At 43.2% G+C, this 23,486-nt stretch overlaps 1 protein-coding gene across 1 annotated transcript in view; it reads left to right on the top strand.

The window, feature by feature from the left end:
* The first annotated feature begins 3,605 nt into the window (after nt 1–3,605).
* The window catches only part of LOC134615225 (uncharacterized), a 167,828-nt gene continuing 147,947 nt past the window's right edge, over nt 3,606–23,486 (top strand). The window contains exons 1-4 of the mRNA XM_063459717.1: nt 3,606–4,064; nt 4,579–4,746; nt 18,499–18,596; nt 20,368–20,430. Of these exons, the coding sequence (XP_063315787.1) occupies nt 3,644–4,064; nt 4,579–4,746; nt 18,499–18,596; nt 20,368–20,430 (750 nt within the window). The 5' untranslated portion in view covers nt 3,606–3,643. The remainder of the gene's footprint in view (nt 4,065–4,578; nt 4,747–18,498; nt 18,597–20,367; nt 20,431–23,486) is intronic.

Raw genomic sequence — 23,486 nt, forward strand, 5'->3', positions numbered from 1 at the left:
AGTGGCAGTGAGGGGAGACCTTCTTTGATTCTTGCACCAGGGTCTTGTGGGTCTTGTGGTTTCTCGTAACGTCCCTGTCAACTACAATATGCTGAGTGTTATACTAGTTCATACCATATTGTCACTGGAGGCCAGACTGCAAGCTATCGGGGTCTGAACAACATACTTTAGGTACCTTAACCACTTCAATCAGTTGTATGGGTCATCATTCTGTGACAGCAAAAAGGAAAATACGAACCATTGTGAGAAAAAATGGCAATCTGGGTTGTGTTTTCTTTTAACTCAGTTAGCAACGTCTGGATGTTTTGAAATTCAAAAGGGAGAACATCAAATTCTGAGAGTTTTTGTTTCAAAAGGTTTTCAAAATCTAAACTCAATTTATGTATGTTGAAGTCGGCATCTGCAAAACAAAAAATATAAACGTAAGAAAAAGCATACAAATTTGAAACATAGATTGGTGATATTTTCATTATCAGTGTTACTGCACTGTACGGGTTAGTTGCATTTAGAAAATGACTACACACAGACTATATATATATGTATATATATATATGTATATGTCTCAGGTGTGTGAAACGGGTGCACCATGTGTGCCAAGTCACACCCTGATAGAGCTGGAGTGCAGACTGCTGAACAAGGTGGGTGGGAGATCAAAAAAATCTACCAGACCAACAATGTGCAGCCTGATTTTTTTTTCTTTCTTAAGCATGGTGTTATCGATTCTCACACTGTGCAAACTATTTATTGTTGGAGGGCAACCATAAGGCTAAGGCACACACTGCACTCAGTGGTATTCTTCTTATGAGCAGAACTTGTAGTGGGTGGGATGGGATGGATGTGATCTCACATCCTTCGGCTTCCCCATTAGGCTCCGCTCATTAGAAGAATATCACATGGAGTACACCAGCAGATCACTTCTACTGCACTTATACCGCTAACAGCAGGCACCATAAAAAAAAAAAAAAAAACTAATTCTTAAAATACAACACTGCACAGTGCTAAAACTTTTCTGGTTTTTTTTTATGCAGGGTTTTGTGTTTAATTGCTGCAACCTGATATCTCTTTATCTCCTCCTATCACACCCACCCTCTCATCAATCCCTCTGTTATTCTTATTCTCCCATTCATGCCTCCCTCTCTCCCCATACTCCTATTGCTCACACCCATCCCTCCCTATCCAATCTCCCATCAACCATCCCATCAAGCACACACAGTAACTGACAGACACACATACACTAGCTGACAGACACACACATTCGCTGACAGACACACACTCTCAGTGTCAGACATGCATATACAAGACTTCCCTTCCCACTTTTGGGGACATTAGGGAACGGTCCCCAAAAAGTGTAGTGTAAGTGCATCCTTAGACAAGCTCGCGTAGTGTAGTACTCAGGGCTCAAGAATACAATGCTCCCTGCAAGTTCTGCCCTCACTGGACTAGCCTACTTTATTGGGTGGCTGGCCACACCTTTCAATGGAGCCAGTGACATGATCGTGCCAGAACTCCAATGTTTGGAGGGGGATATGTACAGTCCGGCTCTATATCTAAGCCACACGAGAAAAGAAAGCAACTGAATGATTATCATTGTTAGCTGACACTGTAACAAAAAAAAATAAAGCATGTAGGAAAACATTGTATAATGGCGGCAACTGAGTAGCGATACAACCGTATGTGGCCGCTCTGACTTAAATGAGCATGTGCAACAAACTAACAAAGAGCCACGCCCGCCTCACTACTAGCCACGTAAGGAAAAATGGCGACTGGGAGGTTATCGGTTGCACAAGACACATTCATTGAAAGAGCATTTAGGAAAATACTGTATATTGGTGGCAACTAAGGAGCTATTTTCCCACCTACAGAGAAATAAAGGAACCCATGAAAAGGTATTACACACTGACAGGAAAAATTACAGACCTATACAAAATATTATATATATATATATATTTATATAAAATTGAAAAAATTGAAAATGTAACGCTGCTCAATAATCCAAATACCTTACACAGAAAAAAAGGCTTACAATCAATATATAGAAAGAAATACCAGAAAACAAAAATCACAAAAAAAACTAACTATTAAATATATTCTTTAGTGTATTGAAAACAAATGTAATTGCATTGTTCATTACAACATATTGAAGAATTTTGTTAATAATTACCTGATATTATTGGCTGTAAGATTGTTGTTCGATCCTTTATTTGATGGATTAAAACATTGGTTATATTAAACTCCTGTAGCTTTAATTGCAATTGCTCCACATAGCGCGTAAATATGGCTTCACTCCAGCAGCTGGAGGTTGTGTAGAGAATAAAGATATTGCCTGCTACTCCTTTGCTGTTCTTTTTATTGGGACACCACTCAATCTGGGATAATTCCAAACCAGACATCTTTCCGACCTCACATATTATATTCTTCAGTAAATCAGGCTGAAGTTTGTAGAAGACAAGCACTGACTTTTGTGCCTTAATAATTGGAGCAATAATTTTTTCGGGTGTGTAGACAAAAGAATCACACATCCGAATCAAAACTTCCATAGCTTCATCTCGCTTTGGCTTTTTGGAACGTGTTGCCATTTTATCCCCTTATACCATTCAAAAAGTTATGTGGGAAAAAAAATCTTCTAATGTAAACTAATCCACTCTGTTTTCCAGTTTAGCCATCGCTATAAACTATTAATTTAACTATGTTAACAGTTGTACTTCACAATCATTTATGTAGGCAGTAAAAATCTCTCTTTGTAAGTCTAGGTATAAAATAGAACTGCCGCGCTTTTGGAAATGCAAATGTATCGTATATGTAACAAGGAAGCAGTTAATACTTACAGCTTTCATAGTTAACCCCCCCCCCACAAAACAGAGGGAGTGTCTGTTGCCATAGCTAAAAGTTATGGTGAAATAGTCACTCATTTATTTAACTCCTTGTGCCAGAACAGCCAGACAGACAGACACACACACACACACACACACACACACCTTATATATACACACACACCTTAACAGATTTTGTTTTTAATAGAGAATTGACAGGAATTCAGAATGAAAGTGCTTTTTAACTTGTCATGATTCCCTTTTATTCCAGAAGTTTGGTCCTTAAGAAACAAACAAACAAACAAAAAAAAAAACAGTTAAAGAATAAAGTTTATATCGCACTATCCCAAATCCTTAGGCACATTTCATAACTGGAGGTTTTTTAGTATCACTACAATCACGTTCAAGTGTAAGCTCACCTGTTCACAGCAATACCTCTTAGGTGAGTTATACACTAACAATTCACCCTGCTGCTTTAAGCTAAAAGGCAAAATCTCAAATGAGAGCTACTTTTCTAAACCTCTTAAAAAGTATGTTGAACTGGAGAATGTTTCCAGTTTGACTATACATGAACTTCACTTTACATTTACTAAGTATTCCCAGCAATTCTCTCTTTAGTGAATAATCCTGTAAGTTTCGTTTCTCGCATTATACATGCTCGGATTTATTTTCCTGTTGTTTGCTTTTTGGACACGCCTTGCCATCTGACTACAGGTTCCCCTGTGCTTTCTTTCAGTAGCTTTAAGATATACTGCTTGCAGCTATACAGGAAAAGATAAGCTGCTTGTTCGCCCGTTTGAAATATTGAAAAGGGACATCGGATTGCTAAGACAATGGAGCCTTCTCCTAAGAAATCAAAACCTAATACCCCTGACAAGAAAATCTTGATTCGTTTGAGTGATGCATTCATTCGTACTGATGGGAAAATTATCTGCCCTGTCATTAAAGCTCAAAACTCTATTCGTGTTCTATACAAGCTCGATAAAGATCAGTTAATAGAAATATTACGAGATGTAGGATGGGCAACTGGATTGACTTATCAACGTGTTGACTTGAAAACATTCACAGCCAGAGAGATTGAGGGCAATCTATTCATTGAATATTTGTCTTTCAAAAGCATTGTTGAGAAGAAAAAACTGGATGAATTCAAAAGAAACCTCCTATCTAAATTATCAGAGGTTTTGGAAGTAAAAGATATTGTAATAGATGAAGTGAAGGACACCAATGAAATTATCCCACAGCCATTCATTTCAGGTAGAGTATGCAAACTGATTATTAATTGACACTAATAATAAACAGGTAAAGTGTATAGTTTATACTATGTAAAATGAATGGCACATTGAAGTGCTATTTAAAAGGGGGTTCGCAAATTAGTTTCAGCTGTTGCAAACTAATAAAAAGCCTTTTGATCTGCTCCCGAATTAATCTATCCATCCAGGATTTACCTGTGAAGTCTTTTTTAATGAATAATATTCCACAGATAAATCCCAGACAGATCAATTTTTTGGTAGCAGATTAAAAGGCATTTGATTCGTTCGCAGCAACAGAAAAGAATTTGTGCTAGTTTACAATGATAACATCCTCAATATGCTTTATTCATAGTTTGGCTATTTGACTACATATATGTGGACTTGAGTATTTTGCTCTTAAAAATATGCATTATTGCATTTAACTATTAAACAGGTGTTTGCCCAATATTACTGTAACGGAGATTCTCTTTTTGGCTGGCCCGGTTTGCTAAAAGTGTATTTCATTTATGTATTTATAGAAGCCGACTTTGAATTGCACAAATTAACTTTGTGCTCCAATGAAATATCTGATATATCAGATGAGTGTGAAGATAGAATAGATTTATTCATTGCTGCACACAACATCAAAGCAGAACTCGAAGATTTGAAAGAAGATTATACCAAATTTGCGGTTCTCTCTCAGAATGGTAGGTTTCTCTTATGGTATGTCATAATTCTTGTGCTTTAGTACAAGGGTGGTTAAGCTTAGCCATTCCAAATGATGTGGATCACATTGTTTAAGGTTCTTTTCAAACGTTTACTCTTCAGAACTAATATGCTCCAAACAAATCATATTTTACATCTTTGACTGACAGGAACACGACTGCAGTAATTAAAGGGACACTATAGTAACCTGAACAACTTTAGCTTAATGAAGCAGTTTTGGTGTATAGAACATGCACCTGCAGCCTCACAGCTCAATCCTCTGCCATTTAGGAGTTAAATCCCTTTGTTTATGAACCCTAGTCACACCTCCCTGCATGTGACTTGCACAGCATTCCATAAACACTTCCTGTAAAGAGAGCCCTATTTAGGCTTTTATGTCAAGTTCTGTTTAATTAAGATTTTATTATCCCCTGCTATGTTAATAGCTTGCTAGACCCTGCAAGAGCCTCCTGTATGTGATTAAAGTTCAATTTAGAGATTGAGATACAATTATTTAAGGTAAATTACAGGCTCTGTCAATCATAACCAGGGGAGGTGTGGCTAGGGCTGCATAAACAGAAACAAAGTGATTTAACTCCTAAATGACAGTGAATTGAGCAGTGAAATTGCAGGGGAATGATCTATACACTAAAACTGCTTTATTTAGCTAAAGTAATTTAGGTGACTATAGTGTTCCGTTAACTTTCCCCGTAATCAGTCCATGAATGTTCTTGCAATTTTTGGTAAAAAGAGGACTACTTGTAAAATGGGAATTTATAATACGTTTGAAATATATTTGTAACATTTAATGTTTGGTTGCAAAGTTCTAATCTCCTTCCTCCCAGGATAACCTCTCTCAGTGGTCCACCCCCTCCCTTGAACTTATCACTTATGGTCCTACTACTATTTTATAAAGTGAGAGTTTTAAAGGAGCACTATAGCATCAGGAACACAAACATGTATTCCTGACCCTATTGTGTTAAAACCACCATTTAGGTGACTTGCCCCTCTCACCCCCTTAAAAGAATCAGAAAACTTGCCCTATTTTCAGTGCCACGTGGGTCTGTTGGTGCTGACCCCGCCCCTGATCCATCTCCTTGGCTGACATCATCAAAATTGATGATGACAGCCAATCCAAGGCTTTCCTACAGGAAAAGCATTGGATTGGCTGAGATCGTCGCTGGGTTGGCGCCAAACGCCGGCTTGACCAATCAGTATGTCCTCATAGAGATGCATTAAATCAATGTATTACTAAAGGGAAAGTTCAGTGTCTCATTGCAGAGCGTGGAGATGCTGAACACTGACGTCTGCCCCAGGAAGCACTTCCAGCTAAATGTTATATGTTAAATTTCTTCTCCCCTGAATAGAAGGTTTCTGCACCTTCCCTCTTATCGCACAATCTACAGCCTTGATCCTGTTTGCAGACATATTATCCAATCCAATAGTATAGGTTTGCATAATTCCCATACTGTATCAACAGTCTCTCTTCATCAAACATATCTCCTAATAAGGTATTCCAACAAACTGCTTTCAATTCACAAGTACAAATATAATACATTAGTTTCACAGATTGTCGCCTCACTTATAAATTTAATAATTTCAGCATAAATTCTCTGATCTCTATTAGAAAACATAATTGCATCATTGCCCCATGATCAATGGGGTACACTAAAGGAACCATACTTTGGCTAAACCAACAACACTCCCCTAATGAAAATCTGTCGGACAAGGCACTATGTGATGGAAAACTCTAATCAATATTTGATTAGCAACTCTTTGTTTGGCCCATTTCATGTAGGATGTAACAAATGCGTTTCCTGTATAGTCCCATACTATCTAATAATCTTCAGGATCGATGGCATGCAAGGATTGGTTCACTCTTGCCAGCTGTACAGCGTTTGATCTGTTTTGAAAACAATAAAGGCTTGCGTTAATGACATGCATATGTAAACTTTCCCAACAACCAATTTCTCCTATCTGTAGTATTATCTCGGGGTGCTCATAACATACCTTTTAAAGCTCTTGTCGATTCAGGAGCTGCTGAAAGCTTTATTGACAAGAAATTTGTGAATGGCCTTCTTGTCCCCTTGAGGGAGAGATCCACACCTTTTGGCCATTGAGGCCATAGATGGTAAACCCCTTCTGACACCTCTTATAACCCATGAGACCTTCCGTTGTCCTTGTCCGTTGGAATACTGCATAGAGAAAACATAGCTCTACAGGTCATTTCAACTCCTTCATATCCTGTCATTCTCGGATTTCCCTGGTTGGTAAAGCATAATCCGGTCTTGGATTGGGTTAAGGGTGAGATTCATTCATGGGGTACTACCTGCAAAGAATGATGTCTTCTCCCAGTTAAACCTATAGGACATATCAATGTACCCACTACAGCTCCCTTATCCACAGTGGTTCCCCCCCCCCCAATACAGCCACGTAAAGGAAGTATGTACTGTTTGAGCTATGACCAAAACCCCTCATAAACTACCTATGCTGAGAAATTACCCCCGCACCGACCTAATGACTGTGCCATTGACCTTCTTCCAGGCACCATGTCACCTAAAGGAAGGGTGTATCTTCTATCCCCCCATGAGAGTGAAATCATGGAAGAGTATATCCAGGAGGCTCTTGCCAAGAGTTTCATACATAGGTCTTCCTCTCCTGCAGGTGCAGGATTCTTCTTTGTATCTAAGAAAGAGGGAGACCTACATCCGTGCATCGATTACAGACGCCTTAACAAGATCACTATAAGGAACGTATATCCGATTCCTCTTATCACTGAACTATTCGATAGGCTTAAGGGGGCCACTGTGTTTACGAAATTAGACCTCAGGAGAATCTGGTCAGGATAAAAGAAAATCATGAATGGAAAACCATGTTTAATACAAGGAGTGGACAATACGAATATCTCGTAATGCCTTTTGGATTGTGCAATGCTCCAGCGGTTTTCCAAGACCTGATTAATGATGTCTTAAGAGAATATATCAATTCTTGTGTTCTAGTCTATCTAGACGACATCCTTGTTTATTCCCCAGACATTACTACCCACTACGTACATGTATCTCAAGTACTTACTACACTGTTACGCAATGGTTTATATATTGTAAATTCGAGAAATGTTTATTTCACCAGACAGAGGTGCAATTCTTGGGCTACATTATCTCAGTCAAGGGTTTTGAAATGGATCCCAAAAAACTTGAAGCGGTCTTGCAATGGCCCAGACCTAAAGTCTTAAAGTCTTAAAGTCATTCAAAGATTCATTGGTTTTGCTAACTATTACCGCAGGTTTATAAAGGGATTCTCCTCGGTCATATCTCCGATTACTAATCTCACATGTAAAGAGGCTGAAACCCATGTCTGGCCTCCTGCAGCTCTGTCTGCCTTTGAGCAACTGAAGTCTCTCTTTTCTACTGCCCTGGTGCTCATGCATCCTGACCCTTCCAAGCCCATTATATTAGAGGTTGATGCTTCGGAGACAGGGGTTGGAGCTGTCCTCTCTCAACGTGAGTCCCAAGACACTCCACTCCATCCTTGTGGCTTCTTCTCCAAAAAGCTATCCCTGGCAGAGGTTAATTATGATATAGGGAACAGGGAATTATTAGCAATAATCCTGGCTTTGAAAGAGTGGAGGCACCTGCTAGAGGGTGCTAAAGTTCCCGTAAGGATTATAACGGATCACAAGAATTTGACCTTTATAAGTAAGGCTAAACGTCTCTCGTCTAGACAGGCTAGATGGTCCTTGTTTCTTTCTCGTTTTAATTTTATTATGTATAGGCCTGGTTCTCGTAATACTAAGGCTGATGCCTTATCAAGATAGTTTCAAAACCAACTCTGATCAGGATCTAGAGATCCTTCCTATCATACTACCAGAACGTATAGTGGCTACCACTATAATAACCATGTCCTCTTTATTGATGGACAAGGTGCATAATGCTCAAACCCAGGCCCCTGACGACAAACCTAACGATAAATTGTTTGTGTCAACTACAGAGAGGACAGAAATACTCTCCTTGTACCATGATACCAAGTCATTCAGGAATTCAAAAAACATTGTCCTGCATAACTAAACAGTTCTGGTGGTCTTCTATGCATACGGATGTTACTGATTATGTCCAAGTATGTACTGTTTGAGCTATGACCAAAACCCCTCATAAACTACCGTGTGGTCTCTTACATCCACCTCCTGTTCCTGAAAAATCTTGGTCCCACATTGCAATGGACTTCATTGTAGATCTACCACCATTCAAGGGACATACCACCATTTTAACAGTGGTAGATCGTTTCTCGAAAATGGTCCATTTAATTCCTCTCCGTAAACTACCTACCTCTGCTGAGTTAGCCCAGATCTTTACTAAAGAAATATACAGATTACATGGGTTACCACAATAAATCGTATCTGATAGAGGAACACAGTTTATTTCACGATTTTGTAAAAAGATTTGTTCTGAACTTGGGGTTACACTGTCTTTTTCCTCATCATATCACCCCCAGACCAATGGGGTTACGGAATGGGTTAACCAATCTATAGAGGGCTTTTTGAGGTGTTTCATATCCCATAACCATGACAACTGGTATGACCTCTTGCCTTATGCTGAATTCACGCATAATAACACTACACATACTCCTTCCAGCATAGCCCTTTCTTCATTACATGTGGTAGACACCCCCTTGTTATTCCCTCTCAGTTTCATGAGACAGGATTATCCGCTCTTGATTGCCACCTTCATAATCTTCAAGATAGGTGGAAGCTTGTGCAGCGTGCTTTGTCTTTGGCTTCCTCTCGTCATAAGACCTATGCTGACAAACGTCGCTCTATGGCACCTAGTTATGTTGTAGGAGACAGTCTGGCTTTCCACTCGCAATATCAGGTTGAAGGTTCCGACCATGAAGTTGGCGTCCAGGTTCATTGGCCCATATGTGATCTCCAGGAAGATTAATCCTGTGTCATATGCGTTGGCGCTACCTCCGGCCTTGCGTATCCCCAATGTTTTTCATGTATCCCTGCTTAAGCCTTTGTTGTGCAATCGTTACACTAGACACACGTTTCGCCCTTCTCCTGTGTCCGTTGATAGCCGAGACAAGTATGAGATTTAGTCGATTGTGGACTCCAGGTGGTCGCGGGGTGTGTTGCAGTATCTGATTCATTGGAAGGGTTATGGGCCGGAGGAGCGTTTGTGGGTTCCTGCCTCTGACGTTCACGCTGCTTGATTGCTGCACGCTTTTCATGTCCGGTTTCCCAATAAGTCGGCCCTTTCTAGCCCGGTGTGCAGTTTTAGGGCAGGGGTTACTGTCACGCATCGTTCCGGTCTCTTGATCCGCTCATACCAGGGTGCAGTCTGGAACGGCGGGCACATCTCTGTCTGGAGGCATTCCCACGTGGTTATGGGAATGCCGCCCATCACTCACCCCTGATGATGGCTCCTCCTCCTCTCACAGCGGCCGAGTCTGTAAACATTAGAGACGCCGGCTGCTGCAGCTTTGTTAGACTTACTGGTTTTTCAATTAACCCTTAAAGTGCCCTATCATGATTGATCTGTGGGTGTGTATCACACACACCCACAAACACATGCTTCCCTGCAGCCAATCAGGGAGTACCTTAGACTATTTAAACCTGTTTTGTCCATTTTTCTGTGCCCTGTCGTGGTTTCCATTGTGGTTATCTGAGAGTGCATTCCTTGTATCGATTCTAGTGTTTTGACCTTGGCTTCCTTTTTGACTATCCGATCTCTGTACTCGAAATCCTTTGGCTTGGCTCCTGACTAGTCTGAATTCTCCATTCCATGACTCGTGGCTTGTTCTTTATTTCCGTTATTTTCTACTTCTTGTCTTTATCTTGTCTTGTGTTTTTTTCCTTTATACGTTAAATCTGGTCATTCTAAGGCCCGGTAATACGTCTTAGGAATTTTCTTAATATCTACTTTGTATCTAAGTTCTGCGTGTTGGGCATCAGCTATTCCTGACACGAACCAAGAAAGTCCTTTTAGTCAAAGTCCCCAGAGTGGAGTCCCTTATCATTGTGAGACTCCATAGTATCAGCTAGGGTGCAGTCAAGGTTTTTGATGCAGGTGGTGAGTACTTCACATACCTTAGCAGGAGAGTTCATGGCCTGCAGTGCCTTTTCGAACTGTGGTAAATCATTAGTACGGACTATAGTACCATTAGAAGCAAAGGCACAATCCAAAAATAGGTCTTCTTTGGGCTGGCAGGAAGTAGGGATGGTGTCAATATAAGTATTTACAGGATGAGGTGCAGATGTTTCAGGAACAGAAGGTGGAGATTTCTCAGGAGTACAGGGTGTGTTGTTTACCATAGTCTGAATACCCTTTTGTGTCATGGAACGTGGACAGGTCTGGCAGCAACCTTGGCAGTTTCCAGGCTGTGTTGCCGGGACGACAGGACGAGTCCGTAGAGAACCCAATAGAAGAGCTTTAGGCCTCGGTGGGCGAGTTGGGCAGAGAGAGATGAAATGTCCCTTTTTCTCCACAGTATAAACACAGGCCATGGACTCTCCTACGGTCTCTTTCCTTAGGAGGCAACCTAGCTCGGATAAATCCAATCTCCATGGGTTCCTCCCTGTCCACTAGAGTTTCACGGCTTACTTGAGTATAGTCAGGGTGACAAGGCAGGTCCCTAAAGGAAAGTTCATGCTGCAACAGGATGGGGTCATTGTACGCGTGTATAATGTTTATTTTTCTAGGTATCAGAGATCCGCGGAAACCTGGAGCAGACTTGGGAGTTGCTTTCCTGGAGGCAAAGCACTGAGAGTCCATTGCAGTCATGAACGACTCCCAGTTGTGAAAGACAGCGCTTTTCTCCTGCAGCTTCAGGTATGCCCACGCCTTCAGCCGTCCAGAAAGCAGATTAACAGCAGAGCGGACTTTGACAAAGTCGGTGGCATAGGTCCTTGGTTTTAAAGCAAACAGGCGCTCGCAATCTATCTTGAACGTAGCGAATGGGGAACGGGAACTGTTGAACCTGTCAGGCATTATTACAAATGGTTCAGGATAAGCAGGTTCCAGGGTTGGGTGTACCGTTCCTTTAAATACGTCCTTCTGCATCTCCTGAACAGTCTGGAACAGGTTGGTCACTTGCTGAGCAAGGGAGGTGAATAGCTTATATATCTCTGCAGACTCCATGGTCAGTTCACTATATCAGGGTCTTACAGAGATGCAGAGATATACCCTTGCAAATAAGCACAGACCAGGGTGACCAGGTGAGACACCACATGGCCTGTGAGTTTGTGCATGGGGGCTGTCCAGGGATATACTCCAAGTCGCAGGCAAGGACAAGCAGAAGAGTAGTCGAGGAAAGCCGATATCAGGGGAAGCTAGATGTCAGGATAAACGCAGATATAAGCCATGGTCGAAAGCCGGAATCTGCCTGGAGAACACTGGATGGGATACCTGTTGGGCACTTCTGGGGTCACCTCGTCTGGCAGTCTGCATGTCAAGGTGAGAACCGTGACAGGAGGCTTGGCGTTACTTGTAAAGTACATACCAAAAGAGTTGTGGTGTGGATGAAAACCCCTTCCACCTGAAGTAAGTGGATAGTTAATACATTGCTAAAACCAAATACACACACCAGTCGACCCATAAGACTTGTTGAGGATGTGATGTTTTGACGAACCAGGAAGTGGATGTAGCTCCCAGGGTGGCAAATGAATGCAGGAACTAGCTGCACAGCTTATTTTGACCCTGTTTGATATGTGGGTGGAGGCACTTAATTAATGTGAGCACTTTTATGTATATATATATGTATTTGATTTAATGCTATAACTAAGAACATTAGCATTGATAAAGGGCTATGGCAAAAATACATACCTTACCATCAAGACCTTCTGCAATATTACTAATAAAAATATTGAAGCATATGGGTCCAAGTACAGATCCCTGAGGTACCCAACTGGTTACAAGACCTTGCTTTAAAGGGCCACTATAGGCACCCAACCACTTCAGCTTAATGGAGTGGTCTGGTGCCAGGTCCATCTAGGATTAACCCTTTCTGCTGTAAACATAGCTGTTTCAGAGAAACTGCTATGTTTACTTTAGGGTTAATCCAGCCTCTAGTGGCTGTCTTATTGACAGCCGCTAGAGGCGCTTCCGCGCTTCTCACTGTGATTGAGAATGCTTTCCTATGGACTGGCTGAATGCGTGCCGCGCATGCTCTTTCAGCCGAAGATGGGGAAAGGGGGAGGAGAGTCCCTAGCGCTGAGGGAGCCCGGTGCTGGAAAAAAGGTAAGGGATTAACCCAGGGGCGGACTGAGAACCCTCAGGGCCCCCGGGCAAAATAAATCAAGGGCCCCCTTACAGGCCCCAACCATACTCCGCAGCAAGCGCCACCCATGTCCCGCCTCCATGCACCGCCTCCAGCCACACCCTACACAATCTTTAGACACAAGGAACAAAAGTGCAATAATCCCTTCGAGGCCCCAGTAGAGACTACAATTGAGGGCTAATGGGCCATGGAGGGGGGTCTTTCTAGCAGAGGCTATCTCAGTGTCCTTTAGAGAGTGTGTTAGAAAGAATCTCCTCCAGGCCCTATTAGAGACTACAATGGAGTCCAATGGGGCCTGGAGGGGGGTCTCTCCAACACTCTGGTTCCTATTCACAATATAGCAACACAACATAGCTCGCTGATACCTAGGCCAAGTTGGCTCCTCTTACCTTAATTACTGTTGCTGGCTGGCAGTCTGTGGGCTTGCTGGAAGGCTGTGGGCTTACTGGCTGCGGCTGGCAGGCTGTGGGCTTGCTGGCAGGCTGTGGGCTTGCTAGCTACTGCCGGCAGGCTGAGGGCTTGCTGGCTGCGGCTGGCAGGCTGTTGGCTTGCTGGCTGGCAGGCTGTGGGCTTGCTGGCTCCGGCTGGCAGGCTGCACCTGGCAGGCTGTGTGCCTACTGGCTTTGGCTGGCAGGCTGTGTTGTTGCTGGCTGTAGGCCTGTGGCTTGCTGGCAGGCTGTGGGCTTGCTATAGGCAGGCTGGCTGGCAGCCTGTAGTGACCGGCTGCTGGGCTGTGGTTGGCTGCTGGGCTGTGGCCGGCTGCTGGCCTGTGGCCCGGCTGCTGGCCTGTGGCCCGGCTGCTGGCCTGTGGCCCGGCTGCTGGCCTGTGGTGGCCGGCTGGCTTGTGGTGGCCAGCTGGCTTATGGTGCCGGCTGGCTTATGGTGGCCGGCTGGCTTATGGTGGCCGGCTGGTGGCCTGTGGTGGCCAGCTGCAGGGCTGTGGGTGCCTGTGGCCGGCTGGCTTATGGTGGCCGGCTGGTGGCCTGTGGTGGCCAGCTGCAGGGCTGTGGGTGCCTGTGGCCGGCTGCTGGGTTGTGGCTGGCTGCTGTGGCCGACCTGTCGCCGGCTGCTGGGTAGTTGGCCTGGGGCCTGTGGCTGCCTGGCTAGTTGGCCTGGGGCCTGTGGCTGGCTGGCCTGGGGCCTGTGGCTGGCTGGCCGGCTAGTTGGCCTGGGGCCTGCTGGCTGGCCTGGGGCCTGTGGCTTGCTGGCTGGGGCCTGTGGCTTGCTGGCTGGGGCCCTGTGGCTTGCTGGCTGGGGCCCTGTGGCTTGCTGGCTGGCCTGGGGCCTGTGGCTTGCTGGCTGGCCTGGGGCCTGTGGCTTGCTGGCTGGCCTGGGGCCTGTGGCTGGGGCCCTGTGGCTGGGGCCCTGGGGCCCTGTGGCTGGGGCCCTGGGGCCCTGTGGCTGGCCGGGGGCCCTGTGGCTGGCCGGGGGCCCTGTGGGTCTGTGGCTGGCCGGGGGCCTGGGGGTCTGTGGCTGACCGGGGGGTCTGTGGCTTACCTGGCTGGTTGCTGGGCCTGGGATGTGAAGATGGCCGACCCATGTGGATTCCGTTCCCGTGCAGGCGGCGCCCGTCGACGTCATCGTGTCACGTAGTGACGTCGACGCGCCTCCGCGCACAGGACCGGGCCCCTCCTCCTCCTCCTCCTGATACAGCAGTAAGTGAATATTACAGCGCCGGGCCCGGGCCCCGATCTCCACACTGAATAACTTTGCAGCCGTGCACATTATGTGCACGGCTGCGGCGGGCCCCCCTCCCGGCCGGGCCCTCGGACCACGTCCGAAGTGCCCGACCGGTCAGTCCGCCCCTGGATTAACCCCTTCCTCACCCTAGAGCCCGACGGGAAGGGGGCCCAGAAGGTGAGGGGGACCCTAGGACCCTATAGAGCCAGGTAAATGAGTATGTTTTCCTGGCACTATAGTGGTCCTTTAAATATACTCCATTGACCACCCTGTGTTGCCTGTTACTCAGCTACTGCCTAAAACATTAGAATATAAAGATTGCAGTTTATTGATAAGCCTTCTATTTGCGATAGTGTCAAAAGCCTTACTAAAATTTAGGTAAGCAATGTCTACTGCACCACCTATTATTTATTAGTTTAGTTACTTAATCAAAAACGTAATTAGATTAATTTGACATTATCTACCTGAAGTAAACCCATGTTGTCTCTAATCTTGAAATCCTAACTAGTTTAATAACTAGATGATTAAATCTTTAATTAAAACTCAGACTTTATCCAAAGTTAGAATAATTTAAAACTATGCTACCAACCACCAAAGAGAAGCTTACTCTCCACAATAAAAATAATTACATAAACTTCACACTCTGTATCCCTCAAAGGAAAATAAATCACAACAATAAAATATTTTTTTTAGAGTTCTGGGCTTAAGGCAAATATTTTTTTTTTTTTTTTTTTTAATGAAGGGTAGGTAGTTATCAAGCTGTCAACAAAAAAATATCTAAAGTAACCTGCTCAGATAGCGCCTTTTATTGGCATTAGCAACCATGCACAAAGGTGATCTATTACAGAGGTAATCTCAAACTAATCAAATTATATTTTACCTTATTCTCCAACTTATTTGCTGGGATTCACTTGTAAAAACTCTTTCATGGTGACCTATGCAAACATCTATTTCACCTTTGCTGAGACAACAATTTATATAGATAAAACCAGACCAGATGACCACAAGACTAAATGATAATGAGTCCAATATTGCAATTGCAACAGGTGCTCCACTCTGTAGATTAGATCTTGGTTTTCAAATTTTGTGAAACACATTCTGCTTGTAATGACTAATAAACACGCACATATTATTATTATTATTATTATTGCCAGTTATATGGCGCCAACAGATACCGTAGCACTTTACAATATTATGAGAAAGGGGTTGTAACTATAAATAGGACAATTACAATAAAACTTACAGGAACGATAGGTTGAAGAGGACCCTGCTCAAACGAGCTTACAATCTATAGGAGGTGGTGTATAAGACACGGTAGGACAGGAAATATCAATAAAATAAGGTGGGAGTGAAGCAGAGCTGGAGGAGAGAGTAAAGCACTGTCCTATAGGAGAGAGCAAGGGACAGGTATGTGAGGTAGAGGTTACTCTGGGAGGCTATAAGCTTTCCTAAAGAGATCGGTTTTAAGGCCCTTCTTAAATACCGATAGTGTATGTATACACATACACATATATACGTATATATATATGTGTGTAAAAAACAGATACAATTCTATCTTGTAATACCTTTTTTATTGGACTAAGAATTTTGTCATATATATATATATATATATATATATATATATATATATATATATATATATATATACATACATACACACACTGCAACCAAAGTTACTAAACCTTGCTGTTCAGTATTACATAACTAAACGCCATGGAAATCTATCTAAGCATGATTCTCTCATATTTCTGAACCCATATAAACAGAAGAACATTCAATCTCAGAAACATCTATTCTGTCTTTTAGCAACTTAATCTTAAAGGGACACTATAGTCACCTGAACAACTTTAGCTTAATTAAGCAGTTTTGGTGTATAGAACATGCCCCTGCAGCCTCACTGCTCAATCCTCTGCCATTTAGGAGTTAAATCCCTTTGTTTATGAACCCTAGTCACACCTCCCTGCATGTGACTTGCACATCCTTCCATAAACACTTCCTGTAAAGAGAGCCCTATTTAGGCTTTCTTTATTGCAAGTTCTGTTTAATTAAGATTTCCTTATTCCCTGCTATGTTAATAGCTTGCTAGACCCTGCAAGAGCCTCCTGTATGTGATTAAAGTTCAATTTAGAGATTGAGATACAATTATTTAAGGTAAATTACATCTGTTTGAAAGTGAAACCAGTTTTGTTTTTTTTAATGCAGGCTCTGTCAATCATAGCCAGGGGAGGTGTGGCTAGGGCTGCATAAACAGAAACAAAGTGATTTAACTCCTAAATGACAGTGAATTGAGCAGTAAAATTGCAGGGGAATGATCTATCCACTAAATTAGGGAGGATAAATAGGCTGGATAAACATTAGGTATAGATTTCTAAGAAAGAACCATAAGTTTAAATATAGCCTTATATCCTACGGCAAGCCAATGCAAGAACTGACAGAAGGGGGAGACGTGGGATGTGCCATTAAAGACTGTAGTGAGGCAAGTTGGGGGTACGTAAAACCACTGAGAAGCAGATTGCAATAGTCAACGTGAGAAAGGATAGCGGCATGGACCAACAACTTAGTTGTTTCTGGCGTTAATTAGGGCTGAATGCCAACTATATCTTTGAGATGCAAGCAGCAGGATTTGGTGATCGACTGGACATTAAGCGTGTAGTAGAGGTCAGAGTCAAAGATAACACCACATATTACTTTACAGAGAGGGCAGTTGACGCATGGAACAGCCTTCCAGCTGAAATGGTAGAGTTTAACACAGTGAGGGAGTTTAAGCAAGCCTGGGATAGGCCCAAAGGCTATCAAAGACTTAAGATAAGGCCAGGGACTAAATAAAGCATTTAAAAAATTGGGCAGATTAGATGGCTCGAATGGTTCTTATCTGCCGTCACATTCTATGGTTCAAAGATTCCCCTGGCAAGAATTAATAGTGACAAATTAGGGGTGCTATTAGCGAGACAAAAAAAACTTACAGTAGTAGGCAAACATACTTAGGGCAGCAGTATGTATGAACTACTAAAATGCAAGGCTGACGGCTAATAGGAGAGAGGAAGTGTAAATGCAATGCAGGGCATACTGTAAAGTCCAGATGGGAATGCACTGAGGAGGCTAGCTTGAGCAGTAGTGCCCAGGCAGGATTGACCAATGCCAACCTAATGAGTGCAACATTACATGAGTGCTGATAATGAGCTAAGGGACGGGAGAATGCTAGCCTCGGCAAGCTTTCTCCACTTACCACCCTGCTACAAACTGGCGCCAGTACTGAACATACTGTGACCCTGAAGGACAGGAATTGAAGTATACCGAAGGCGACTGCGTTCTTAAGGCACTGGCCGCAGGGAATATATAAAGGGCGGATAAACTTGCTATCATTTTTTTTTCTTTACATTCTTATGTAGTCCATTAGAACAGCTGTCATTCTACTTCTTTTTGTCATTTGATAACAGGTTTCTAAATTATTTTCCTATCAGGAAAGCTGTTGCTGTGTTATTTGCCTTTCTTTTCTCTCTTTTTACACTGCAAACACGCACTGCCCTCATATAAATAGATTTCTTGCTGAATTATGTGAATTCTAGTTGCCCTGTAAGTAAATACGTATTCATAAGGACTAAATGCTTTTATAATCCATAACTGTTATGGAAACTAAATCTATAATACTGCTTATACAACCACCACCTTTGTTTTTATTTTCTTTACATGTGTAGAAATGTGCCCTAATAATAATCTACAATATTCCCACCATAAACCTATAACATGGATATAGTGCCTCTATTTACTGTTCTTTACTAATAAAATAATTTTTGCCATTTTAGGAAAAGGAAAAAGTTTTATCCTTAACCTTCTGATGCTACTGACAGCTGATAATGAGGCCGAATATCGGAAAAATAATGAATATTTAAAGCTACCACAGGTTTGTAGCATGTTTTACACTAACTTAGTGTCACGATTCCGGGAACCAAACACGCTAACACACACACACACACACACACACAGAAAGGTGCAGTACCGGACCTTAGAGTGGCCGGGCTAAGCACACAAAGAATAGTCAGGAGCCAAGCCGAGTAAGGGGAACCAGAAGCCAGAATAACGAGAGACAAGCCGAGGTCAAAGGGAAGGAGAAAGTCACAAAGTCAGATAAACAAGCCAGAGAGTACGTAACCAGAAACACAAGTTCAGTAGCAATATTAGCAAGCACAGACCACAACAGGGCAGGGAGAGACAGGAAAGGTAAGTATTTAAACCATCAGGTTAATTCTGATTGGATAATTTCCAATCAGAATTAACAATCACACATGGGAGATATCTAGAGATATCTAGACCTCCCACTGTGATTGAGGCACTGTGCCTTTAACACCGGGTCAGGTGGCTGACCCCGGCGTGTAATAAATTGGGCGGTCTCCCAGCGTGCAGCGTCATGAGACGTAGAGGAAGACGCGGGCGGCATCCGAGGCTGGGAGGATGCGACTCGCCGAGCGCAAAAGGAGGAGGGGACCGCGGACGGCTGGAGGGTGAGTGCCGCGAGCGGAGTGCAGCCTCCCCTCGCAGCCGCCCGCGGGATCCTGACACTTAGGGTCTATATATAAAATTTATTTACCTTGGGGAAACAAAAGAAATTGAAAGTCGATGGCTACTGGGATGGATGGGAAACACACACTTGCATTTCCTGTAGGCTGGTCACCCCTTGCCCTCTGTGTTTTTCATGGTTAACTTTATGCCTGACATGGGGGATGACAGAATGAAATAATTCCATTGTTGGGAGTGCTATTCCATTTTTGATTGGAAAAGGGTGGTATTTTCTGCACATTTGCAGATATTAAATGAGTGGTCAGTGGCCCCAGGCAAAGAAACGTCTTCTGCATTCTGCTAATGATATCTGGAGTTAAAAATAAGGGTGAGTGATGCTTCATGGACTAAATCTAATTTTGCAAAGTAAATAAAGGTAACAATTTTTATACACAGTTATAAGAGTTAAGGGGTTAATAGCTGTAAACACAATCATCACAGTATGTTGATTAACAACAACTTGAAAATCTGGAATAAATTGTAACAGATTTAGTTCAATCCTGGAGGTTTGCAAAGCTTCAACAAACTGGTCTATAAGAAGTCCTTGTCTAGAATCTTCTCTATTTCTTCAGAATCTATATAAATGGAAATGGAAGTTATTATCCTATTTTGTAGAAAGAAAGTGATGACAAGATACATTATTGGGGAGAAGAAGCCACAGGCTGCAGTCCCAGGTGTCTAGTGGTTGGGGAAGCAGGGACTCCTTTCTGCTTCTCCCTTGGTATGCATTGAAGCAGTTAACACGCAGCTGGTTCCAGCAGCATTTAACTTCTCCCCAGTTGCCTGCTGAAAGAGCTTCCAATTACACCTGGACAGAGAATTTATAAAATTAAAAAGTGACAGGGGGGGTGGAGATGCTCTGCGAAACCACCTCCAGCCTGTCACCGAGGGCGGACCTCCCCCTTTTAGTATGCTACTGGATGAGTGCATGTTAGTGTGACATAAAAACTGTGTGCTGACATATTGATGTGTTTAATATCAGTGTATTGTACAGTGCAATGTTAATGTACCTTTGTTGTAACTGCTCTACACTCTCTTCCATTAAGGAAACCATTAAATATACATGTATATTTTTTATAATTTGTCATTCATTGTTTTTGCTGCTTTTTTTTTTTTAGGACATTCCACAAGATACTCCAATACACCTGATATGTGAAACTGAATTTAATCTTCCAGATGTGGTAAATTTAATTCAATTGTTGCAATTTTAAAAATATTCTTAGTATCACTAGAGCAGGCTTCCCCAAACTCCGGCCCTCCAGATGTTGCTGAACTACAAATTCTCAGCCTATCTATTTCATTCATAGAATCAGTGGTGTATCCTGGTTTTGTGCTGCCCTAGGCAGGACAAAACTCAGGCGCCCTCCCCTCCCCCCCCCGCGCCCCGCGCCCCAACCCCACCCAACCTTTACCCCGCCCCGCATTCTAAATACACACACACATTCACTGACAGATACGCATACACTAGCTAACAGAAACACACAAACACTAACAGACACACTCACACTCAGTAACAGACAAACACACTCACTAACACACACACTAACAGACACACACTCACTAGCAGACACAAACAAGCAGACACACACACTCACTAACATACACACACACTCACAGGCAAACACACACACACACACACTCACAGGCAAACACACTAACAGAAACACACACTAACAGACACACACACTAACAGACACACACACTAACAGACACACTCACACTCAGTAACAAACACACTCACTAACAGACACACACTCACTCACTAGCAGACACACACACACACTAACAGACACACACTCACAGGCAAACACACATACTAACAGACACACACAGTCAGACACACACACACTCACTAACAGACAAACACACACTCACTAACACACACACACACACTAACAGACACACTCACACGCACTAACAGACACACACTCACTAACAGACACACACTCACACTCACTAACAGACACACTCATACTCACTAACAGACACACTCACACTCACTAACAGACACACTCACACTCACTAACAGACACACACACACTCACTAACAGACACACACACACTCACTAACAGACACACACACACTCACTAACAGACACACACACACACTCACTAACAGACACACACACACACACACTAACAGACACACACACTAACAGACACACTCACACTCACTAACAGGCACACACTCACTAACAGACACACACACACACTCACACTCACTAACAGACACACACACACACTCACACTCACTAACAGACACACTCACACGCACTAACAGACACACACTCACTAACAGACACACACTCACACTCACTAACAGACACACTCATACTCACTAACAGACACACTCACACTCACTAACAGACACACTCACACTCACTAACAGACACACACACACTCACTAACAGACACACACACACTCACTAACAGACACACACACACTCACTAACAGACACACACACACACTCACTAACAGACACACACACACACACACTAACAGACACACACACTAACAGACACACTCACACTCACTAACAGGCACACACTCACTAACAGACACACACACACACTCACACTCACTAACAGACACACACACACACTCACACTCACTAACAGACACACTCATACTCACTAACAGACACACTCACACTCACTAACAGACACACACTCACTAACAGACACACACACTCACACTCACTAACAGACACACACACTCACACTCACTAACAGACACACTCACACTCACTAACAGACACACTCACACTCACTAACAGACACACATTCACTAACAGACACACTCACTAACAGACACACACACACACACACACACACTCTCTAACAGACACACACACACTCACACTAACAGACACACTCACACTAACAGACACACACACACTCACACTCACAGACACACACACACTCACTCACATTAACACTTTTTTTTTTTAACTTTAACCCCCCCAGCCTCCTTACCTTTGGGAATGCTGGGGGGGGGGCGGTCATCTTTCTCCCTGGTGGTCCAGTGGTTGCTGGGCGGTCGGGCGGCGCTGGAGGGCGGCTGGCTGGCTGGCGAGGGAGCACTTCCTCTGAGCTGTCTGCTCCGCTCCCTCGCGCGCCGCAGAGTGAGGCTGGGAGGCGGAGCCGGAATATGACGTCATATTCCGGCTCCCAGCCTCACTGTGCGGTGCGCGAGGGAGCTGAGCAGACAGCTCAGAGGAAGTGCTCCCTCGCCAGCCGCCCTCCAGCGCCGCCCGACCGCCCGACCGCCCAGCAGACCGCCGGCATGTCTGTTAGCCGCGAGGCTAACAAGACATTTGCCTTGGGCGTTTGGGGGCGGCTTTTTTTGCCGCCCCCTGGAAAATGCCGCCCAAGGCAAATGCCTTGTTTGCCTCGCGGCTAATACGCCCCTGCATAGAATCATGGGAGTTATAGTTCAGCAACATCTGGAGGGCTGGAGTTTGAGGATGCCTGCACTAGAGCATATTTCTGTAATTATCATACTAGGAAGCACTCAACGCAAACATTTAAAATCCATGCTGATCTTCCATTAGAGGCCTTAATTTAATAAACTTATCAAACAATTCAATATTGTTTGATAGACTTTTCAAAATATGTATCTACAAACAAAATCCCACTGCTTTTAATAAAGACTGCTGTAGATAAATTATTTTGAAAGTTTTTTTTCCTGACAGTATGGAATCATTTGGAAACCTTATTAAATTAAAGTCAAAGTGGACTTAATGTTCCAAAAATGTTAAGCTGATTTGACCTTAAATTTTAACTTCACTTTGAATTCTCATTTTAGTGAATAACCTGATGATATTTATTGGGTGGGTGGATTTTTTAGGGCCATATAGTTGTCTGCGCAATATTATTATTATTATTATTTCTCTCCACAACACGGGCCAATGTGTAGAGTGAGGTGTAGAAGACATTTGCTGAGTTCAAAATGGTAAAATGTTCCCTCTACCTCACTGCATAGGGAGTGAAAAAGAGGCGCTAATCACTGAGCTACAACTGGTTAACTTGTGACCACAGGATCACATGTTTAGTTCTTTAAAAATGTCTCATCCCCAATGCGGCAGGTGATTGTTAGTGAGTCACTGATCTATCTCATTGTTAATATTAATAGTGTATTCTTTCAGTCTCATTATGAGTTATATTTTTAATTTATTTAAATTGCATATCTGGTACTGAAAGGTTCATTTTCCTGCTATCAGGCCTGCCTTGTCAG

This window comes from Pelobates fuscus, chromosome 6 (genome assembly GCF_036172605.1).
Source record: "Pelobates fuscus isolate aPelFus1 chromosome 6, aPelFus1.pri, whole genome shotgun sequence".
In the NCBI taxonomy this organism is placed as follows: domain Eukaryota; kingdom Metazoa; phylum Chordata; class Amphibia; order Anura; family Pelobatidae; genus Pelobates; species Pelobates fuscus.